The sequence below is a fragment of the Hetaerina americana genome, unplaced genomic scaffold (genome assembly GCF_022747635.1).
Source record: "Hetaerina americana unplaced genomic scaffold, ioHetAmer1.1.p SCAF_1, whole genome shotgun sequence".
Classification (NCBI taxonomy): Eukaryota; Metazoa; Arthropoda; class Insecta; order Odonata; family Calopterygidae; genus Hetaerina; species Hetaerina americana.
The window spans coordinates 69,702,488-69,724,324 of record NW_027286069.1 but is presented as its reverse complement, the minus strand read 5'-3'; the positions used below and the strand labels follow the sequence as shown (position 1 = coordinate 69,724,324).

Genomic DNA, 21,837 nt, shown 5'->3' with positions numbered 1-21,837 from the left:
ATGATAAAGGTGCCGATTACAAAGTCCATTGTAATTATAGTGGTAGAGTAGAACATACAAATTACAAAGAAACTGCGGGAGATGCAGTAACTTAAGGCGAATGATTTTTTCACTCTGAAATTGTTGCATTAGAACATACGAGGAAATTACATAAGAATGGACTCTGGGAAATGTTAATTTTTCATTAAAAATATTTCTTTTGCTATAATTAGTCCAAAAATTATTGAAACTGTATCCAGATCAGAATTTATTCTCGAAGTTATAATGTAGTGTTTTCATTGTTTATGACTGTTGTTACAAAATCAAAGCCATATGAAACCATTGTGCAATGTGAATAACAACGTGTGCTTCATGACACTTGAATTAATATAGTCAAAGGCTTTTAGATAATTCCATGAATATTCTAAGATTAATCTTCAACGTACAGTGATTATTGGGAATGACATTGGTTTCTTATGAAGAGGATGATCTCAAGTGTGGTCCTTATAGCTGTATTATAAATTTACTTCTTCCTGACAGGATAAAGACATTTAAAAGCGCACATATATGTGCTACATATTTTTAAGACATTGTAAAAATAATACTACAATAGCAACTTTTTTATTACCAGTTATATTCTGAAATAATTTTGTACATACAGAGAAATGTCCATTGTAAAAAAAAGACAAAGAGATTGATGGGATAGCAAGTTGTCATTAAATTGGACAAATTGCTAAATTCTCAATTAATAATTTTCCACTCTGTAATATTTTTTTAAAGATTCAACATGATCATCTTTAATTTTATAATTTTCTACATAGTATCTTAATTTATAACTGAGTACATTACACTTTACAAATAAGTTACTCCTTTTTTCTCTTTAATATATATAATATAAATTAATTACATTGCTTATTCTTAAATTACGATGGTAAATGGAAAAATTGGAATAATTTCTTTCTACACAACACTCAATGCTTTTACTTGAAGGAAACACTATGTCAGCCTTCAATTAGTACATTAATTTTTTTGGCTTATTTCAGCCACATTTTAAAAATTCTCATTAAACTTAATGAGCTACTGGGCTTCAGTCGTGAAACAATTCACTGAAATCTTGTAGGACAATATTTCACCTAACCTAAATATCAGATGCAAATTAATCCTGTGGAGCATTTTCTTTTAAGTTAAGGAGCGATTAGAGCATCAAAAGTATTGAATAATTTGAAGGTATGCCTGTTGCATATCATTTAAAATTTGAATACCTTCTAGAACTGGTCTAAGCAATATCATGAGCGACATAATTGAATGAAATCATCATATAATCCAATGGTATTGAAAATCTAAACAACTTCAGTCAAAATATTCATTAGTACTGCTTCTCAACCAGAAAAAGATTTTATATTAAGGGAACCTTTGAATATTACCACAAAAAAATATGGAACCGGAATGCTTGAAGCAACATAATCTTCTCGCACGACTGATTTCCCATTATTTTCTTCTCTGGATTCAAGTGTATAAGCCCTTAATTCTACACGATATGTCTCTGATGAGTGAAGCATGGATTTAAAATGGTTTTCACTTCTCCTACTTCTACAGTATAGGAAAGCTTCTTTTGTATGGCTGTTATACTATGCCATAGCCATCACAGCATATTTGCATGCCATTGTCATACCACATGTGGCGTTCAAGCTTTTTTTTTTTAAATTACTACCATATTATCAATTAGTGTAATAAATATATACATTGAGGAAGAACAACTTACAACACCTTTGATAGCATACATGGTCAGTATTGATTGTGTGCGCTATGCATATTGTGCTTGCGCCAAAAGTACTTGTTCTCATTTTTGTGGCTAATGTGAATTACATTTCATTTCTCCTGCCTTTAATTCTATATTTAACTGCTATGTAAGGGCAGATCTCCCACTTTATTAGTTGGCAGATGTAATAATACTTGCAAAAGGAATTTATATAAATTCCATTAAAACCTTAATTTTAATTTGCAAACATTTTTTTAATGCTGGTGCCGCAAAAGTTTAAGAATGAATGATTTAGTTTGACTACATATTAAGTTTTGACTACCTTTCTCAGGAGGAAGCTTTAATACACTAAAAAAAGCTTAATGTCACAGCAACATTACAAATATTTTTCCTCTTCACTGCTGAGATTAAAACTATTCAGATTTGTCAAGTGGTATGCCTTTTTGGAATACCAAACCCTAATGTTAGGAATCAAAAAAGAAATGAAACATTTTACATTTTGACATTGATTGTAGGTGGATTGGCAGACTAGATTATAAGTTATCTTGTTTTTGTATGCATTACTTATATAGCCATACTTAATAACCAAGCACCATACCAAGGTTAAGTATGCAAATACCCAATTGTTTGTACTGCCAATTAGGCAAGTACACAACCTGTGTGTGTTTAGATGAGGTGAGGTTTTCTTAAATGCAAGCAGCCATAAAATATTTTGAAGTATTACTTGTGGCTAATGCATTTCCAGTATGTGGTTGAACATCTTACTTTTGTCTGTGGACGTATTTTGCTTCCCAAAATAGGAAGTGGTGACTAAATGCCTTTCATGTTTAACCAGCAGTTTGATTCCATTCTGGGTGATGAAGTGATTTAACTTGTGCAAAAACAAGTAAAAAACTACTGTATTCTCCAATTGCAATGTTAATTTCATCCTAACCTTTCATGAGGTCACAGTTCAATGTGCAGCTTAGCCATGAGACTTCCCATATTTATTGAGTCGAACTTCCTATGGGAATAAAATTGATGCATATGGAATGTCTTCCCTTTTGAATGACCTTTGGGATCATGAAGTCATTGTGAACTTGTCATTACATCTCTTTATCTTCTTGAAAGACTCCTATTTGATATCAGAGTAGAGATGGGGGATCAGGGTACATTATTTACTTTTTGTGATACAATATTTTTAAACCGTTACATTTAACTTTTCAATAGTCCAGAGTAACTTTTTATTGAAAGTTTCATAAATGAATGCAATGCTCAGTTTATTAGTTTTACAGCAGATTGCTTGAGAAAGTGGAACTTGCTTGGTATGATGAAAAGTAATTACCAGGTTTATCGCATCTATGCTGGTATAGGTTAGGGCTACTCTGAAAATTTAATTCAGAAACAGAAGTGTTTCAAGAAATCTGGAATTTTACGCAAAATATTTTGTTTTCACCATTTTATCTTTGATTCTCATTGCATGATTTTCATCCTTATATTAGTTGATCTGTGGTTACACATAGCATGTTAACTTAAAATTCAGCATGCAAAAATTTGGCACTAGTTGCATCCCTTATTGCTATATACACACCAAGAGCATTCCAGAGTACATTGATAGCAGACGATGCAGTCATAGCCAATGCTATCTAAAATCTTCAAGTCGTGCTTCTCAACCTCTGAAATATCCCTGACAGGGGTCAAACTGATACAAAGAGCTGCCTGTCTTGCCTTTGGGTTTGACATGTCTTATGATATATTTACCATGAAAAACTTATCAGTTAAAAAATGAGGATTACAGTTAAACCTCATTTCATGCCTTACTTCCCTTGGATGCATTTCAAATACCTACTAATTGTTGTTGACACGTTATTGCTTCAATCTCTGATCCAGCATTTATTGCTCTTGATGGTGGTCAAGTTTTCTTTCCTCCACTCTATGATAAAACAATCTTAAAAAAGTTTTTTTTTCATGACTCACTTGTAGTGAGCACAACATAACATAAAATCGAAATTAGGAAGTGTGTGTCTGAGACACTGTTGTATGCACTCTTTAAATCAAAGATTTAACTCCCTTGCTGCATTGAACACAAGTAACCAATAAAGCACTTCAATGACTGCATCTGAGAAAACTATCCTAATTTTCTCACCACCAGTTCCATACAGATCCACTCCTTTCCTAGACTCTTTATTGCTTCGCACTGACCAGAAAGCACATAGTTACACACAAATCTTATCTTCCATGCATCTTCTGGGATACTAACACACGCTCATTGACAACATCCGCTGTGTTCTTCAGAACAGCTGCTACTAAATTAGAAAAAAATGACATTTAGCCAAGCAATTCAACCGCACACCTGGAAGAGAGAAAGAGTATTTTTTGACTACTTTTCTGTATGTAACACTCAGTCAACTGGTGACTCATCTGCTTTCACCTCTGGTCAATATTCCTCAATTCCCTTCCTTCCTCTTCCATCTCCCCCATCTTTTCCTTCTTCACCTCCCTCCCTCATAGGTGCTCTATTTGCATTTCCTTCCCCGCCTCTGGAAGCGACGCATCCTCCTGTGCCACTCGTCCCTCCATTCTATTACAATGGAGCGACGATCCACTTCCAACCCTGGGCCTCGCCCTGCTCCGACACTGATTCCACCGGTCACACCACCCACCTCCTCTTTGCCCAAGATGAGGTAAGATCTGAGAATTGGAAATTTGCATTGGTTAAGTGTTTTCCATGTGCATGAAATTCATGACTAGTTGTGGAGACAAATGCAAACAAAAGGGGGAAGGTGATCTAAATGTGAGGGTTACATTAATTTCAAAAGTATCGAGGTTAGTGTTTTTTTTCTGGCCACTAAATACAAGAATGGAAAAATCCCAATTGGACGCTGTTGTAATCACTGATATCTAGCTACCATTATCAAAGTCATCCATGTAAAATATATAAGGTTTCTGACAAAACTGTAAGTCAATAATAATTCTGTTATTATTCTAACAGTTGAAACATACTATTTTTAAATTAGTCTGACTTATCATTTGGGAGACACCAAGTAAGAATTATGAGTCAAGTGAAGAAAGGTCTCTACGCATTGGTATGCACAAACATGCCCAAAGGGAAAGGCTGGTGATGGTGTGAGGCATACATGCACCGGGATGCTACCCTCTTGATGCCAGCCACACCATGTTAGTTGCATCTCAATGAAGAGGTCATAATATGCCAAAACGAAATAAATTTCCATTCCCTTGGGATTCTAAATTGCATTGAAACTTCTTGGCACATAACTAGGATGGGTCGCTCAGCTACGAGACTGAAACATGTTTTTTCTCACCAAAGCGATCACTTTTAGCAAATGAATTTTATTGCCTCTCAAATTTTCATAAATAAGCACAGTCCAAATAATTATGACATTTGTCCTATGAAATGTAAAGAATTTTCCTATGTTGCAGTGAGGGTTATACGAGATGTACTTTGAACTTTACATGGAAAAATATTTATTTTCTATGACATAAAACCATTGGTCCCATTACTTATTTTAAACCATTCCCCTTAAATGATATGGACTGATAGCCAATGTTTATGCTACTTTAGAAAAAATCTTGAAGTTCAGCCAAAAAGTCCTTCGGCTTCAATGGTGAATTCATATTGATAGTGTCCATTTAATGAAATTATTTTTCTTTTCACGTCATGGAAAAGAGGTATATTCCAAAGGTAATAAATATAACGAATAGTATATTGCAGGAACCATATTCTCAAGAATGAAATTCCTGAAAATTTCAGAATAAAGAGATTCTGAAATGTGAAAAAAAGCCATTGCCATGGGAACTTTTGAGAATTTCAAATTTGTCAGCAAACATTTTTGTAAAAATTGCCAATAAATATGCCAGTTGGTAAACTTTACTTTTAATGGAAACCAGCAATTCCACTGAATAATGATAGTTTGTAGTAGTTTTTTAATCTTTCAATCATTTTGAGTATAGGTAGAGTTTTCCATTGATGTCTCCCGACAACAAGTGTTAAATCTCATCTGCCACTTATTATCTAAGATTGTGCAATTAATTGCAATAAATTCTGTGAAACACTGGCAATATCTGAAAATAAATATTCATTTTAAGGTAACCTTATTCATATTATTTAAAGAGAGATATTAACTTTTTTAAAATAGCTTTTATTCTTCATGCTATTAAAAATCATTTCCTTTAGGAGGAGTATATTTTCACTGTTGATCATTTATTTATTATGTAAGCAAGTTTAATCCTGAAGTCAAGTATAATCAAGTTTTGAATCCTTGGTGACATTTCAAGATATTTATTTCTACTAAGTAGAGCTTCCTGATGCTTTATTTTAAACTATTAGTATGCTATTACACACAATGATTCTCTATCATCTGCACAGAGAATGGGTATTCTTAGCCAGTAACCAAATGGGCCAATTTGATAATAAGAATGTATTCACTAATTATTAATAGGCCAATATCAACACTTAATCAAGAGATGGTATTAAGATGGGTTATATTATTTATGCTCTTCATTAAAATATCCATTACAAATCGCCCAAGCTAGGGATTATCAAAAAGTAGCAAGTCTCATGTAAGAAAACTTGTTTTAATCATGATTTGAACCTTAATTACCAAAGGCCAATTATTTAAATTAGTATAATTAGCATGTAGAAATCATCAATAAACCCCTGCTTCATATCATAAAATGATGGATTATACATTTATGAAACCTTATACATTTTAACACAAGGGATATATATTCAAGTTCTAATACAAGAATATCAATGAATTGTTCATAAAATATTAATATAATTCTGTCACACAAGACAATATTATGCCGGTCATAACTGATGAAAGAAGGCATTACCTACCTCTTCTTAGGGCCAGATAACCGGGTAATGGGATTTGAGCCTCACGGCAACTGATCAAAATAATGTTGACTTAATAGATGTCTCTAATGCTACTGAATTCATCTTGCAAAAGGTCAATTGACAAGATATCCAGAAAACTTTCACCACTAATAAGCATAAGGCAAGTGCAGGTACATAAAGTTTTAATCGTTTACAAACAGTTTTCAACCCAAAGCTCAGTTTGATTGGTGAGGGTAGATCCGATACCCGAAAAGTCACACAGCTTGCTAGAAGCTGAGGGTGCCCATAGACATCTCCGGGAATCGAACCCGGGCCCTCCGGTCAGTAGTCCAACCCCTGAACTACCACGACATGTTAGTCATTTATGAAAAGAAAAAAAAATGTATCATGGCACTTACATTTTTTACTCAATGACAACATTAATAATTGTTAATGTTTGTTTTTTATAAGAAAATAAGATTATTTAAATAGTTAGTTGGTCAAAATAAAACCACATTAGAAAATACTTTACGAGGGGACCCCGAGATATCAACTACCTAGGTGCCTCCGCCGTGATAATCCGCCACACTCTCTTTCCTCTAAAAAATAACTATGGTCTAGTGTTGACCAGTGCAACACCCTATTCGATTCTCACTCGTCGACGGAAGGTGAATCTAGTTCAAGGGAGAGCAATATCATTTCCTGTCGCTTGGAACATTTTCACGAAAACGTTCAGATCAAATTAGAAGAGAAATGTTCCCTCGAAGTGAAAGCGTGAGAAATCCTACCCTTTAGCCTATGTGAGAGGAAACTCTAAGAGGATGAGTGAAGTGAAGTCGGTAACACTGCTTTTGGTATAAGGATATTGTGTATAGAAGCACTCGCGAACTGGTTACCAACTGGTTCGACTTTGGATTAAACCGGTCCTGCACGCAGGCTTGGGCCCAGCTGAAAGATATTCATCGGACATTATTAAAATATAATCAATGGCTGTGATGCACTCCCAATGGGTGCGTTGCCTTTGGGAGACCGTAAGATAGGACACCGTTCCGTGAATTCTTCCCCGCAGATGAGTGAAAATTACGACATGGAGTCGTACTGGTGGCGGTGTTTAGCGCATCAATAAATTCAAAGAAAACTTCTTTTGATTTCGCTTCTGCACACGTTGCTGTTGAACTCCAGAGTTGAATTGCGGAAGTTGCGAAAAAATATACAGGATTCCACGTTAAAGAAATCCCAACTAGCCGCAGACTTCATTTTGAGGATCGGTTTTGACTGGCTAAGTTGGAACTCACTTTGTGATAAAGATCGCGTACAGCTTGGGTTTGGCTGGAATTGTCCGGAGGTATCACGCGGATTTTTATCTAAGGACCTTCAGGACATTTTCCGTTCAGCAGCCGAAGGCTCAACCGCCTGGAATAAAACGTCCCCGCCTATTTGTTTGACTTTTGTGGGAGAATTCGTGTCGACCATTACGTGTTCCCATCTGTAACCCTTTTAAATAATTAGCTCTCACGTTGAAAAGAAGCGCTCATGTTGCATTGTTATAGCATGAGTTACAGGTTTGGAAAATAGTTTTTTGGTAATTTTTTTGTGAGTAGGCGGAACGGCAAAATTTAGGGCCCATTTTTTCCAAGCTTTCGTAACTGGTGCGACAGCTTTGGCCGCTGCGTTATGCTTAAGACCAGTGCCTCGGCACTCGTATACTCACTTGTTTGTCTTGACCTTAGGACACTTGCAAGCGAGGTCCCTCACTCGCACCCACAAACTAGCGGTGCCCCTCTTGATCAGCCTCGAGGACTCTCCGCCGCCGCCAGGCGTAGCGCTGTTGCTGCTGCTCCGCGCCCTCTTATACACCGCCTGCACGGCCATGGTGAACCGCACCCACTCGTCTCCGATGCCCTCCCGGTGCGTGACTTTGGCCAAAACGGCTGCTTTTGGAGCGGCGGATGGTGGTGAAGAGTAGTGATGGTTGGAGGGAGAGAGAGAAAGGAAATTCAAACAAGGCAGTCGTGTATGAAAGCATCGGTAAGCCTAAAGAGTAACCAAGTTTCGAAGTGATAATTAATTTAATAATCATTAATTGGCAAAAATCAACATATTAATCAGGAGGTAGATATAAGGATGGGACGATATTTCAGCCATTCATTACAATATCCGTTACAAGTTACCTAACATAGGGGGTATCAAAAAGTGGCAAGTCTCATGTACACAAAGTCGTCATGTTTGTTTCCTCTGAATATTTGATTTTTGCTTAGAAAATGAAAGACAACTGTCGTAAATCTTGTGCGATGTTAAAATTTCTGCCCGGAGAATCTTTGGCGTGAATTCCATAGTGATATTTCCTCGATATCTACTCGTACATGTAAAACACTTCTGTTCGTCCGATAACCTTGTTTAATATTTTGAACGGACCTTTCAGATGACGCTTTTTTATCTTACATAATTCCTGTCACATACGTATACATGCACTTGCCTATACCACACTCATACATTCACATTTATTTTTGTGTAATTTTAAGTTTCTTTGAAGTTATTTATGCAGATCGGTTCTAGTTATCACAGAACGACTAATTTTAAGTGCATACTCTTTAGACTCGGAGCAAAAACAACCCTGAATTCATTCACCAATCAATATCAATATCAAACTGTGATTATAATACCACGTTCATTGGAAAAAAACATGGCCCGAAGGAGTAATGAATATAAATATTTTTATTGAAAGATTTCATTTCTCCATAAATATTTGATTTCAAATATAAATAACTATAACCAATAATACAGAGTCATTTAAAATAATATTTATTAAATATAAACGAATAACTTTAACTAATAGAAAAGTTCATAGAGCCGCAGTAAATTAATATATTTTCATTTTAATAGTATTGAAATGATTTTATTTAAAAGAAATGAAAAATAAAATGAAGAGTTGTAATACATTACTTGTGTCACTTTTATCACCCTTAAAATCCGATCTGTGATAATAATGACTCTAAAACCGCTTCCCGGGGCAAGGGAATTAACTAGAATTTTAATACTTTCCGTGACAATTTTAAAGTGTAAAAGTTTAAGTTTAAAAGCTCGAAATGAACATGCAAATATTAATACCTCATGTGAATGCAGTGAAATTACGTGGCACAGAACTCATGTTTTGCTTAAGTTTTGAATTACTTTGGCGCAGGGATTCACTTACCGTAATCTCTTCGGCAGTACTTTTTGAGATTTAGGCGTCTCGTGGCTGATCGGCACTTCCCGCAACTATCTGAAATTATAAAAATACACATTAAATGAGAATTAGATGATTTAATATTCCACATCATCCGCTGAACGTTTTTTAACCGACTTTTACATTTAAGTAACCATTCGTTAGCCAAATATCAGATTTAGTATGAGTGTTTTGGATCAAGAAATTTTATTTTTTCGTGGGAATATTCATTCAATTAGATTGCGTATTAGCGATATCATTATTCTCCCACAGAAGATTTTTATATTGAATAATCGCTTGCGTCACGTGACCGTCAATACTCTATTCAAACTGAAGATATAGGTAGCATTTTATTTAATAGGTTCAGAGTATAAACCACGCAAAAATCATTATTGTAATCTCCTTATATTTTCTTGTTTTTCACGTTCATAATCTTCAGAAAATTGAATTTATCAATATTTTTTAATTTCTTACAAATACTGACAAGTTACTTTTAATATTTATGCTTTAAGTTAATTCATACATATTCTCGTTTATTCCACACATTCAATTACTAGCGACTCATCATACTCAAATGGGAGAATTACCATTAAGCTTGAGGGACTGAAAAATGGAGCCATGCGTCTTTCCTAGACGGAAATAAAATTCATAAGAATATGAAGTTTAAGAAAATATGCAACATTGTTCCACCACCCGAACACACTCTATCCGTCCACTTTAAACCATGCTGGTATGGAAGTACCTAAATTCCCTATCAAGTGATATCGATCTCTCGGCGCTAAATTAATGATTCCGCGGCAATAATATTAACACGGCGAACTTCGTGCATCTATTGATTGCTTTCGGCCCGCGCGGGCAGAAAAAAATGAAAGTAATTCCCAGTGTGCTCAGTGCGGGACGGATCCGAATGTGAATGTATATCCGTCTGGGGATGAATTATGACAAGATTGCTCAGGTGATACGCGTCGCGGGCGCCGTTACGGGACCGGGTGGGGGGAATTATCAACTACTAAATAAAACACGTCCCATATCGTTAATCATCGGTGTGCGGTCTCAAAATGGAACGTTATGTGGCCGTAAAAAAAATACATCGGCACTAACCTGTGCTCGGCCTCCGACCTTCCCCAGAACACGCATTCCATATTTTTTTTGCCGAAACCGTCGGACTAAAATTAAACCCCCAAAATGCGTTTTGGGTTTATCTGAAATTATTATCGTTCATAGACCGAAGGAGATCCATGTCTGACTGCAGGCATTGGCTTGGCGTCAACTTAGGAGAGACATCCGATCCCGGTGACTAGGACTTCATTTGGAGGACCGGCCGACGAGGGAAGAGTTCAACGCTCGGGTAGGAAGGGAAAGGGCCACAAGATACGGTGAAGGATTATTTTGTGATTTAATGAATATGGTTCTTAATATACCGATTGACGCGATGCGTAATGGAACTATTATTTTATTTTCACCATGTGTCTGCTGTAATATTCCTCTTAGTCCGATGGCATCCATTTAGGAGAAGATTATACATATCCTGGAGGAAACATTAATATGCATTGCATTACATTTTCGCAATTTCAACTATGGGAAAACTACAATTCCCCGAAACACATTCGTTACTTTTTGACTGAATGATTTTCCGTTGGAAGAGAGTCTAGAACATCTTTTAGAAATTATTAAAGGCAGGAATCATCTTCTGTAAAGTTTAATTTTCAAATACATTATACCAGCAAATCTCGATACTGTTTCGTCATTTGCCGTGGTTTTTTCACCTTTCCCGGATGTAAAAGGTTTTCTGCATATTTTATTCGCCAGTTCAGAACCAGTTCCGGGTTTTAGATCTCCATTCATCATGCACACGCACAGCTTCCGAATGAACACACTCGTAAGATAATCTCCCATCTTCGGGAGGGAGACGCATTTTTTTGCAGTCGTCAACTCTTTTTTTTGTGTTCCTCATGAAGAGGGATTCGCTATACTTAACAATCAGTTAACGTGGACAATTAAAAAAAAAACAGAGCCTTTCGTCGGCGGCAGTGGTTGGCGTCATGAGTAGCGATGGTCGAATCTTGCATCCCTTTCCTGTCTTCCCGAAATCCGAAGAATGCCATTCGTCCCTCCTCGAAGTCTTCCTCGTTGGGAACATCCTTCTTACGAGCGTCGTCTCCTTAATCCTTATTTATAATAATAATCATCCAAGTTAGGGTGTGACAAACCTCTTCAACTCTTGACACTCCTTTTTTAATCCCCCTCAACCCATGCGAGCTTCCTCTTGCGGGAGGCATTTGCGATTGAAATGGACACGAGCCTTGCTCGGCCGAGAGGACATGGAGGAATGTCTCACTGCGTCTTCCTTAATGCGGGGACGCGCTCGGGAGGAGCTCGGAGTCTAATCCTCGTCTCCCCTCGGAAGCTCAGCAGGCAGGAAGCGGATCCAAAGATTTCCATTGCTGCTGTCGTTATTATCTTTAGCTGAGGAAAAAAATGAGAGATGAAAAAAAAGGACTTCCCCATCGGTAGTCGCTGGCAGGAACGAGATTTTCGCATGGAAGACGTAATTCAGCTTTTTCTACGTACCCGGAACGTTGAAAAGTGCGGGCGCTGTTGTTTTCTTTCAATAACTCAAGTCCTGTGCTGACGTTGGAATGTGTGGGACACAAAATAATTTCGGCTTTACGTCTCGAACGGGTTGTGTTGATGCACTTCACGACCATTAATCCGAGCAATTTATCTTAACTCTCCCCGGCTCTCGTGTGTATTAATTTTGCTTTCATACCACTTCCTACGCATGGTCAAGGTTCCTTAAATGCCAAATAAAGCGCCAAGAAAAATGTCAGCTCACCTTAGCATTGTACAGGGAAAATTTTGAATAAGAACAAATTGAATTTCACATGATAGCTGGCTGGTTTGCACAGTATCTCAGACGTTTCTCTGTACAATTTCTGAAAAGGTGTGTAAACACACTGTATTAACTTATAAGACCAGAGTTATAAAATACTATATGCCATCTGTTTGAACATAAAGGATAGTTATATCAAATATAATGTAATCTTATCAATGTCAAAGACTCTTACAGTTATGACCGTAAAACGGTTGTAGGAGTATCCCACAAATCTTGTTTAATAAATGTATCAGAAATCGTGAAAAGTTGTTTGCTAACCTAAATAATGGTTTCATTCAACCATCGTTTTAATTTTAGACGCTTCTGTTATGTAATAGAGAAAACATTCTGAGGTTAAGGTGTTTAAAGATCATTATGTATTGCACTTCCTATTAGAGAACATTTGAAGAGTTTGAGAGAATTGCCTTTAACAGTCAGTTGATATTTCAGTTACCACATCCGTTCCAAAAAAGCAATGATTTAAACACGAATTTAATACTCTGTCTTTATCCACACAAGTCTCTTTTCTCAATTCCTATATAAGAGTATTAATGCAATTTTTTGCTAAGAGCTTATTCGTTATTTCCAATCCTCTTTTAACACTTAAAAGGAGGAGTGAAATACTTTTCAGTTATACCTTTTTCCAAGCAGTGGTCTTAATCCCTAACACCCACGAACGACCACTCCATTGTTTCCATTCCAGATGATGGAATTTCATTTTTTGTTCGTTTGATGGAAAATATTTGGAAAATCTGGAGGTGAATAAATGTACCCCTATTTAACTTCACCTGTTTCCTAGTTCGTCAGTCAACTCGACGAAGAATTCTCTAATTCTTAAGCCGAAAATTGTATTGCATTTTCATTACAAAATCAACGCCAAAACGTCGCTCGTCTGGTGATAGTAGAGATCACAACTCTAGGTAGTCATGAAAACCTGTGCATACTTTACAAATCTCATGTACATGCATCATCCTTTAGACTCCCTGTGCACACGAATGCTACTAACTTTTTCGCGAAATTTCGTAGAAAAGATTATTAATCGCGCGTTTATCGCGCTATGATAACTCAGCAGCATGCTTCCCGTGCGAGTAAGCGTGCCATCTGAGGGACGACAATCGGGGTTCACAGCTCTGCCGCCGCTCCGATCTCTCATCGCGTCACTTTTACGTTCATCGGATGCGTTGCACGGCTCTGAGGGGGCGGGAAGGGGAGGCGAGAGAAATAAAGGGCAGCAAAGACGTGGGGGTAACGTCGTCATTTCTTTCTTAGCCTTTTGCGTCGGAGTTCGGAGCACAGGGGGAGAGCGCCAAAAGAGGGAGGTTATTCCTGACGCGACCCTCTCCGCTGATCCCGCAATATCCCCACGATTTTGCACGTGCGCACGTTTCTGCCCCGTGTTTACGGGACGCACTAGGGTTCACCCGATTTATGTCTCCGGGAATCCCGAGCCAGATCGTCGTCTCCCCGAGAGTGGTACCGAATTCAGCTGTATGGCAATAAGGACCCGAGCGTTTGCTTACTTCCCGAGTTAGTTATCACTTGACATCATCTGTGTTGGGATCCTGCGCGCTTGAAACAATGTTGTACTACCTTGATCAAAAATTTCCCGGAATTTATTCAGAAAATTAAAAATACAAGTTTATTCATCTAAATCTATATTCTCCCCTTCAAAGTAATGCCCATCGACTGCAACACACTTATGCCAGCGCTTGATCCAATCCTCGAAACATTTTTTATATTCGGTTTTCGGTATGTCCATCAGTGCTTCCTGCGATTTTTCCATTACTTCCTCTCGGCTGCTAAAACGCGTTCCCCGTAATGGTTTTTTAACTCGATTGAACAGAAAGAAGTCACAGGGAGCCAAATCAGGTGAATTCGGTGGCTGTTGGATGGTATTTGTTGCATTTTTCGTCAAAAAATTACGAATAATGATAGCACTGTGCGACGGTGCGTTATCATGGTGCAAAATCCACGAGTTTTCTGCCCACATTTCTGGTCTCTTTCGGCGAATTGCTTCACGCAAACGTCTCATAACGCCCAAATAATACTCTTTGTTTACTGTCTGGCCTTCTGGCAAAAATTCATGATGCACTACACCGTTGTAATCCATGAAAACCGTCAGCATTGCCTTCTTTTTTGACTGAAAACGACGTGGTTTTTTTGGTCTCGGCTCATTTGGTGAACGCCATTCACTTGCCTGATGTCTGGGTTGCGTGTCGTACTCATAAACCCACGTCTCGTCTCCAGTAATGATCCTTTTGATGAATGTGGGATCGGATTCAGCCTCGCAAATCATGTCTTTTGCGACGTCAACACGGTCTCTTTTTTGCATGAAATTGAGGTCTTTTGGCACCAACTTTGCTGCTACACGACGGAAACCCAAATCATTAACCACAATGTCTTGGACGGATCCATAGGCAATGTTCAAGTCCTCCGCTATTTCTCTGATGGTTAATTTGCGGTTATTGACCAACATTTCTTTTACTTTATCAATTTTTTCACCGACTTTCGATGTCGATGGTCTGCCACTGCGTTCATCATCTTCGATTGACTCACGACCACTTCTGAACCGCTCGTGCCACTGGTAAACGACCGTTTTTTTTAGAGAATCGTTGCCGAAACACTTTTCCAACATTTCCAACGTCCGTGCGCCACTAAGTCCGTTTTTTACGCAAAATTTAATACAAGTTCGTTGTTGCAAATTTAAATCCATTTCTGAAATTGTAAAAAATCGCCAACACACACAGAGATAGATGTACTCTTGGCTACGTAACTTTTGCAAATGTCAAGTTATGACACTAAGATTTAAAGGGAATATCAACAACAGATGTACCAATTTAACAAAAAAAACAGAACTCAAATCGGAACGATGGGAGCGCCACACGGTGGTTATTCCGGGAACTTTTTGATCAAGGTAGTATATCGTGCTCCAAGTGCTGGAGGCTATAATACGGGAAGCATTTGATAAGATGTTGGTTGGTTAAGCGGCTACTTCGGTCTGGAGTTATGAGGACATATAAAAAGTTATCCAAGTGAAAAGTTAGAAAGCTTCTTCAATTGTACAATCATTGAGATTGCCGACTATTTAATGAACTATCGGAAATAATGTATTGTACAAACTCAAGGGTTTCCACTTCGGCGGTTATACATGGTCCTAACTGCTTCCACAACAAAAATACGGAAAAACATAACGCGTAACATGCATCAGTTCAGTGTCGATCGTAAGGTATTAGAATGGGCAGTGGTCGGAGCACTGGTCATTCAAACCAACGAGGCCAGCTTGTGGTAAATAAAACATGCTTTATATATATACTACAAGGCCTCTTTTTGAAAGGTTAATGAACAATTCAAAACGTATTAGAATAACTCTGAAGCTATTTACTTATTTGTAATTCGTGAAATTTGCAGTATATTATATGTTGTCCAAATCTATTAGACAATTGGACCCATCATTTGTTGTATTATCCGGGGCTGACGGCAGTTTGTATCTAAGAGATTCATTAAGTAATATGGTAGCATTGATCTTTGGTTACATCCAGATATTAATCGTCATCGTTGTTCATTATTCACACTCAACAATTAATATGAATTTAATACAAATATTTTCCGCATGCCAGGGAGTTTGACCCAAGTCTTCGGCATATGAACTCAGCAAAGAGGTTTCCGTGCAACGTTCCGGTTCCGATATGAATCAGAATGAAGGAAGATGAATATATAGCCAGTATGCTATCTTAAGGGATTATCAGTAAAAAGGTATGGCACCAGGAATTGCGTGATTTCCTACCACCGGCTCTGTCAAAAATGAAATCTTTCGATTTGGTCGGAAATTCTTTCGCCGACATCATCTTCTTTTCCTTTTATCCCTTCCCGCTCCCTCTCTCCGTCATCTCCCACACCCGAGCTCCTCTCTCTGTCCCCATCCACCCCATTCCAGTCTCGCCTCGCTTCTCTCACGAGTTCGTCTCCGTCATTCAGCATCTGACGTCTACCAAAACTAATTTATGTCTCCGGTGCGCGGGCGGCGCGCAAAAACGCTCTTTTTTTACTCTCGTGTATTCATCCTTTGTTTTTCATCCGTTTTCATGTGAAGTGGCAACGACAGCACACCGGCCCTGCGAGAATATCGGAGCATCAAACTGTAATCGACTCGGAAAAATAATACAATTGAGAGTGCGTTTCAGGGAAAAAATATCTCTCGCGCTCCGCTCGGCGCAGGTTGGGCATGTTTTCCCCTCCCCTCAGCCAGCTCCTCTCTCGTCCCCTTCTGCCCTCCATCCCTTTCCCCACCCCCAGGAATATATCTTCACCCATCTCTAATGCGCTACTCTTCGCCAGCAATCGTAAAGGTAATTTTTGCGAGCGCTTTCCCGTCAGATTCTGTATGCTCTGCAAAACTCAAGCTTGCGAAATTTCGCCCTCTGTCTCTATCGCAATATTTTGTCTTTCAAAGCATTTCGCGCGCCAAAGACTACATAAACGTTGCGAGATTCACACTGAATTGCTCTTAAACCCAATAAATGTTTCCGCTGAAAGTAGTTTCAACTTTTAAAGATTCCCATGAAACGATATTTCTCTTGGCGCGAGAATGGCAAATTATTTATTCGCATTTTAATTTGGAAAAGAGAGCATTGACCTGCAAGGATGAGAATCATTCCAATTAATCGGGTACAACTATATGTATTAAGTAAAGAAAAATTCTCTCACTCAGAAGAGAAAAGTTATGACCAAGTTTATGAATTCGCCGTCGTGATGCATTTTAAAAATGATTTTGATTTAAATGACCATTAGTATATCCATTTGACCTTAACTTATTCAACATAGTTCTGATTATTTTATACAAATTAATTTTTTAAATTCATTTAAATGATTAATTATGAGTATTTATGAGGAATGCAGATTTACACATCTGTTTCAAAGTACCGGAAAAAGTCTATTTAAGAAGTCGTTTACTGTGAAACACATGTTTCCTAAGCAATTGTTCAATTTTGATACTATATCACGTCGTTACACCTAAAACATTACAATTAATCTTCTTAAAAACAGTTACGGGGCTGCTCATTTAGGCGAGTAGTTGCACAATGGAAATAATCAACTTTATTAATAAATTATTTAATTTAGATAATGCATTAGCTAATTGTGATAGGCCATGTCAGACCGTCGTCCAATAAATAAGCGGAAATGTACCCACACTTACTGCTTAAATTCCGCTCTAAAATGTCTGAAGTTTTAATCTTAAAAACAAAAGGGATGGTAGGGAAAAACAAATTTGAGCTGTTTTTAATATTTTTGTAAATTTAACCCTCCTCCTATAGCAGCTACACGTCTCACTAAATAACCATTAAAGTTTTCCTCGGTCTTGCAGCACGGGAAGAAAAATTAACATTCAGTTTAATGACCTACTTTTGGATTGGCTAATTTCACGCTGCAAAAGCAGACATGTAAAGCCGTCGTATTTTATCAGCTAACTGCACTGGCGGCATCGCAGATTTCACGGACGATACGCTTGATGCTTTTTATCTCTAGATATCTCTATATATCTCTTCCCATTTCATCCAAACCTTTTAAAACTTTATTTCTTTATTTTTACCTTCGCCTTACCACCTTTTCATAAACATTAAAATGGTAGCGTTTCCGAGCAGATACTCTATTAGAAAAGTTTGCTAATAATTTTTTTTTCTGACAGGACTAAGGATCTTCCGGAAATTCTGTGCATTGATGGATTTTTGAGTGTTTATCTGTGCCCTTCGCGTTTCACGAATAGCCCAATGCAGGCAGTTAAGGTGAGCTGCCAGATGGCGTATATATTTTTTACCTTTTACCTGTCAAAATATGAATTAAAAGAGCCAACATTCTATCTTTCGCCATTAAGAAATGAACATTAATTTGCTAGGTGTATTTCTCACACCTTCTACTTGCACTCTCTTTCAGTCTAATATTTTAATACCCATGTATTAGAAATTTAAAACGATCTGATTGTTTAGATTTAATTATAAGCACTGATAAATACGTATTGTATATTGAATTGAATTCGAAGTCCACTAACTGTACTAATGCTTGCGTTCCATGTTACTACCCATCCATTTATAAATTAGTAGAATTATTATATTCTTTCATTCGTTTGATAGAGGGAGCAACTACAGTCAACAATTCGCTTAGAACAAGTTAATAAATAGCGTGGCCCAGTACTTCAACATTTCACTAAATATAAATGTATCATATATCGTCAGAGCTTTTTCATTATTCAGAATGCTTACCGCAACTAGAAATTATTTATCATGTGAATCTACTTCCCTGTATTCATTATCACCACATGCTTTAAACCCACATTTATACACCACACAACTATTATACTAATTATCAAACAACTCCATCTAATAGTCTCCAACTCCCCATTCATTCCAGAAAGAGTTCTAATTTTCATTTCATTTATCCCTTAAAACCTTAATTACTATGAAAGCTTTATCTCAATTCATGTGATACATTATAGAAGGCCTTTGGTTTAGAGAAATTTCAAGGGTTTTGAAGATTTTACAAACAAGAGTGCTCTCTTGTACGTGTGCCTGGGTATTGGACAAGTACCTAACATGAAAATTATTTAAAATTTTCCTGATCTCCACTCATCCATTTTACCGATTCTTCAGTGCCTATTCGTTTCAGCAATCTGGAAGTGAAACTTTGAATACCGCGTGACTACAAGTAAAACAAAGAAGCGAATCAGCACGGACGAAAGGATAGAAGGTTCCCGAGGTAGACCGCGTTTTGACTCACCGCGGGGCTGCCATCAAACAACGCGGAGCACATGAAGGCCCAGGGGTCAAGAAGGAAGTGATCGGTACCTTAATGCCATTGCACGACCTAGTCAAAGGAGAGGGTTATTTGAAGGCCAAATTGGATTAATATTTCGCGAATGCAAAAAAGCCCTTCTGCGAATACCTTCGAAGGTTTACCCTAACTCTTGATGAGTTCACCAGCTTACTGAGTCCGATGTACTCAAAGAAAATTGAAGGTGTTAATCGAGGAGGAAGACTGAGGAAGATAGCGGAGGCTAGCTTAAGGAGGTGAGTGGTGCTGCGACAAACCGTTTTCGGGTTGCTAAATACTGTTTATTTTGGTGAAATATCTTTGCAACTGACTATGGACAATAATCTGAAACTTTCCATTTTAATTGGCTGTATTTGGGGTTTCATTCGAATGTTTTTCGACAAGTACATTGATGCACAGGTTAACAATAGCTGCGTTTTGAAAATGACTCTAGACATAAGGTTAATTCAGCAGAAAATTTGATTACAGCTTGCAAGTGTTCTGTGCTCGGTGTATCCTTTTGGTGTTTTGGTATATACCGTGTTAGTGAAGACTTTGATTAATGCTGCTCAGAAACGTGGAAGAGAAGCCAAAGAATAAAAGAGAGTCGGGGGTTACAGAATTTTGGTGGGATAGGATAGAAGGGCAATAGTGAGTTTGATAGAGAGACAGAAAAAGAGTGTGGTAGTAACAGGGATAGAGCGTAAATAAAAAAATAGCTGGGCTAGGTATTTTAAAGTAAATGAAGGAAAGGAGGAAATGTCCATATTTAAAGAAGGAAATACCTGCTTACAGGAAGAGAAAAGGTATATAGTAGATTATTATTTTTTTCCCTCACATTGCTAACAGAAAGTAAAAGGGAAATACAATTCGCCAAGGATTTAATAGGCGTTACGAGGACTTTGAGTAAAATAGCTATTTTACTCTCATTTCAAGATCCTTATTATTTAGATAACTTTCAAAGCCCCTAATAGATGACGATTGTTCACGGTGCCTATGGAGTCCTATCCAGCTGATAGGGTTTGCATTCCGCCATCTAGCACAACTTCCGCGATCGCCTGGTAACGAGCGCCATTGACTTTTCATGTCGGCTACCGCTTGTTGTGAAGCGCCACTTCTTCCTCCGGTGCGGCGAATCCTCCCGCGCTCTCCCCCACTCACACACACTCCCCTTTCTCCGCACCGTAACCACCCCCTTCTCCTACTCCACCCCCCTTCCTCCCTCTCCGCCTCTTTCCCCGTCTCCTTTTGTTTTCATACGAATCATCCCTATCCGACCGAGCTCATTATAAATTTATGGAACGAAATCAAATCTTCGCGCTTATTACCTCACGATGAGAGCTTGAGGGACGAAGGTGGGGCTCAGAGGGGAAGAGGGCAAGGGAGCGGCGGAGGCCTTTCATTCCGCGCAAGCTGCGTAGCAGCAAATTTTTGTCACTTTCGCATCAGCTTTCCGGGGAGCCAAAATTTTATTAGATTTCTATGCTTTCTCAAAAAGCTACTTCCGTTCCCATTTGATTGATTCAAATTTAATGCAAGGGTTTCTTGACTTATTAAAAAGTTTTTTGTCAGATCGCCTAACAACTGAGTAGAGATTTTTCCAATTTTTATTGTGTTGCATATTAGGTATATTATTATCTTAAGGTAGTTTATTGAAAGCAGAAATTGTGAAATGTTTGTCACATTATTTTCAGGAATAGTTTTAATGCACTGCCGACGTCGTTGGCTGCACATCTCTTTTGAGAAATATACAATAGTTCATAGGGAAAAGGAAACTGAACAGTTGTCACTGGTTTTAGCGTAACGAAGTTTATCACTTAATTTTGGTAAATTTTAAACAAAGTCATTCGGAAGCGGTGAAACCTGTTTAGTACGGTTTGTGGAATTCCCTTTGATACTTGCCACTTGGTGAAATTGGATCGACGAAGGAAGCCTGCGTGCGGAGCTTATCATAGAGACTTTGGTGACTTACATGATTTATACCGTTCATTTTATTTGTGCTATTTGATAACCATCTCGGATGTTACATAGAATGCTGTGCCCTGAAAGCGTATTTACTTCATTATTACGGAGTAATTTTTAATCCACAAGTTCTTTTACTTGACGAACCGTCTTTGAATGCTGACTGACAGCAAAACCTCTTCGGTACTGGGAGTGAAATGGTACTCGCGTAACGAATAACTCTTCGAATTTCAGAAAAAAATAACAAGACGACTTCTCCAAGTAAAACCGCATGAATTTTTTCATCACCACACAAAAAGTCTCACAAAAGTTTTAATGCCTGAATTTGGCCAGAGGTATGCACAATGGCGAAAACAGAACCGCTATGTCGACGTCTCACGATTCGGCTCCGAGAATCCACGGAGGCAAGATTCGAATAATCTGCCAACACGACGCTC

At 37.9% G+C, this 21,837-nt stretch overlaps 1 protein-coding gene across 2 annotated transcripts in view; it reads right to left on the bottom strand.

Moving 5' to 3' along the window:
* Nucleotides 1-633: 633 nt before the first annotated feature.
* LOC139692841 (netrin-1-like) overlaps nt 634-21,837 on the bottom strand; it is a 107,002-nt gene continuing 85,798 nt past the window's right edge. The window contains exons 4-6 of one of the 2 annotated variants that reach the window (XM_071591150.1): nt 9,751-9,819; nt 8,269-8,491; nt 634-4,408 (exon numbers count right to left, since the gene is read on the bottom strand). In XM_071591150.1, the coding sequence (XP_071447251.1) occupies nt 4,234-4,408; nt 8,269-8,491; nt 9,751-9,819 (467 nt within the window). In that variant the 3' untranslated portion in view covers nt 634-4,233. The remainder of the gene's footprint in view (nt 4,409-8,268; nt 8,492-9,750; nt 9,820-21,837) is intronic. The other variant, XM_071591159.1, reaches the window with a different exon arrangement.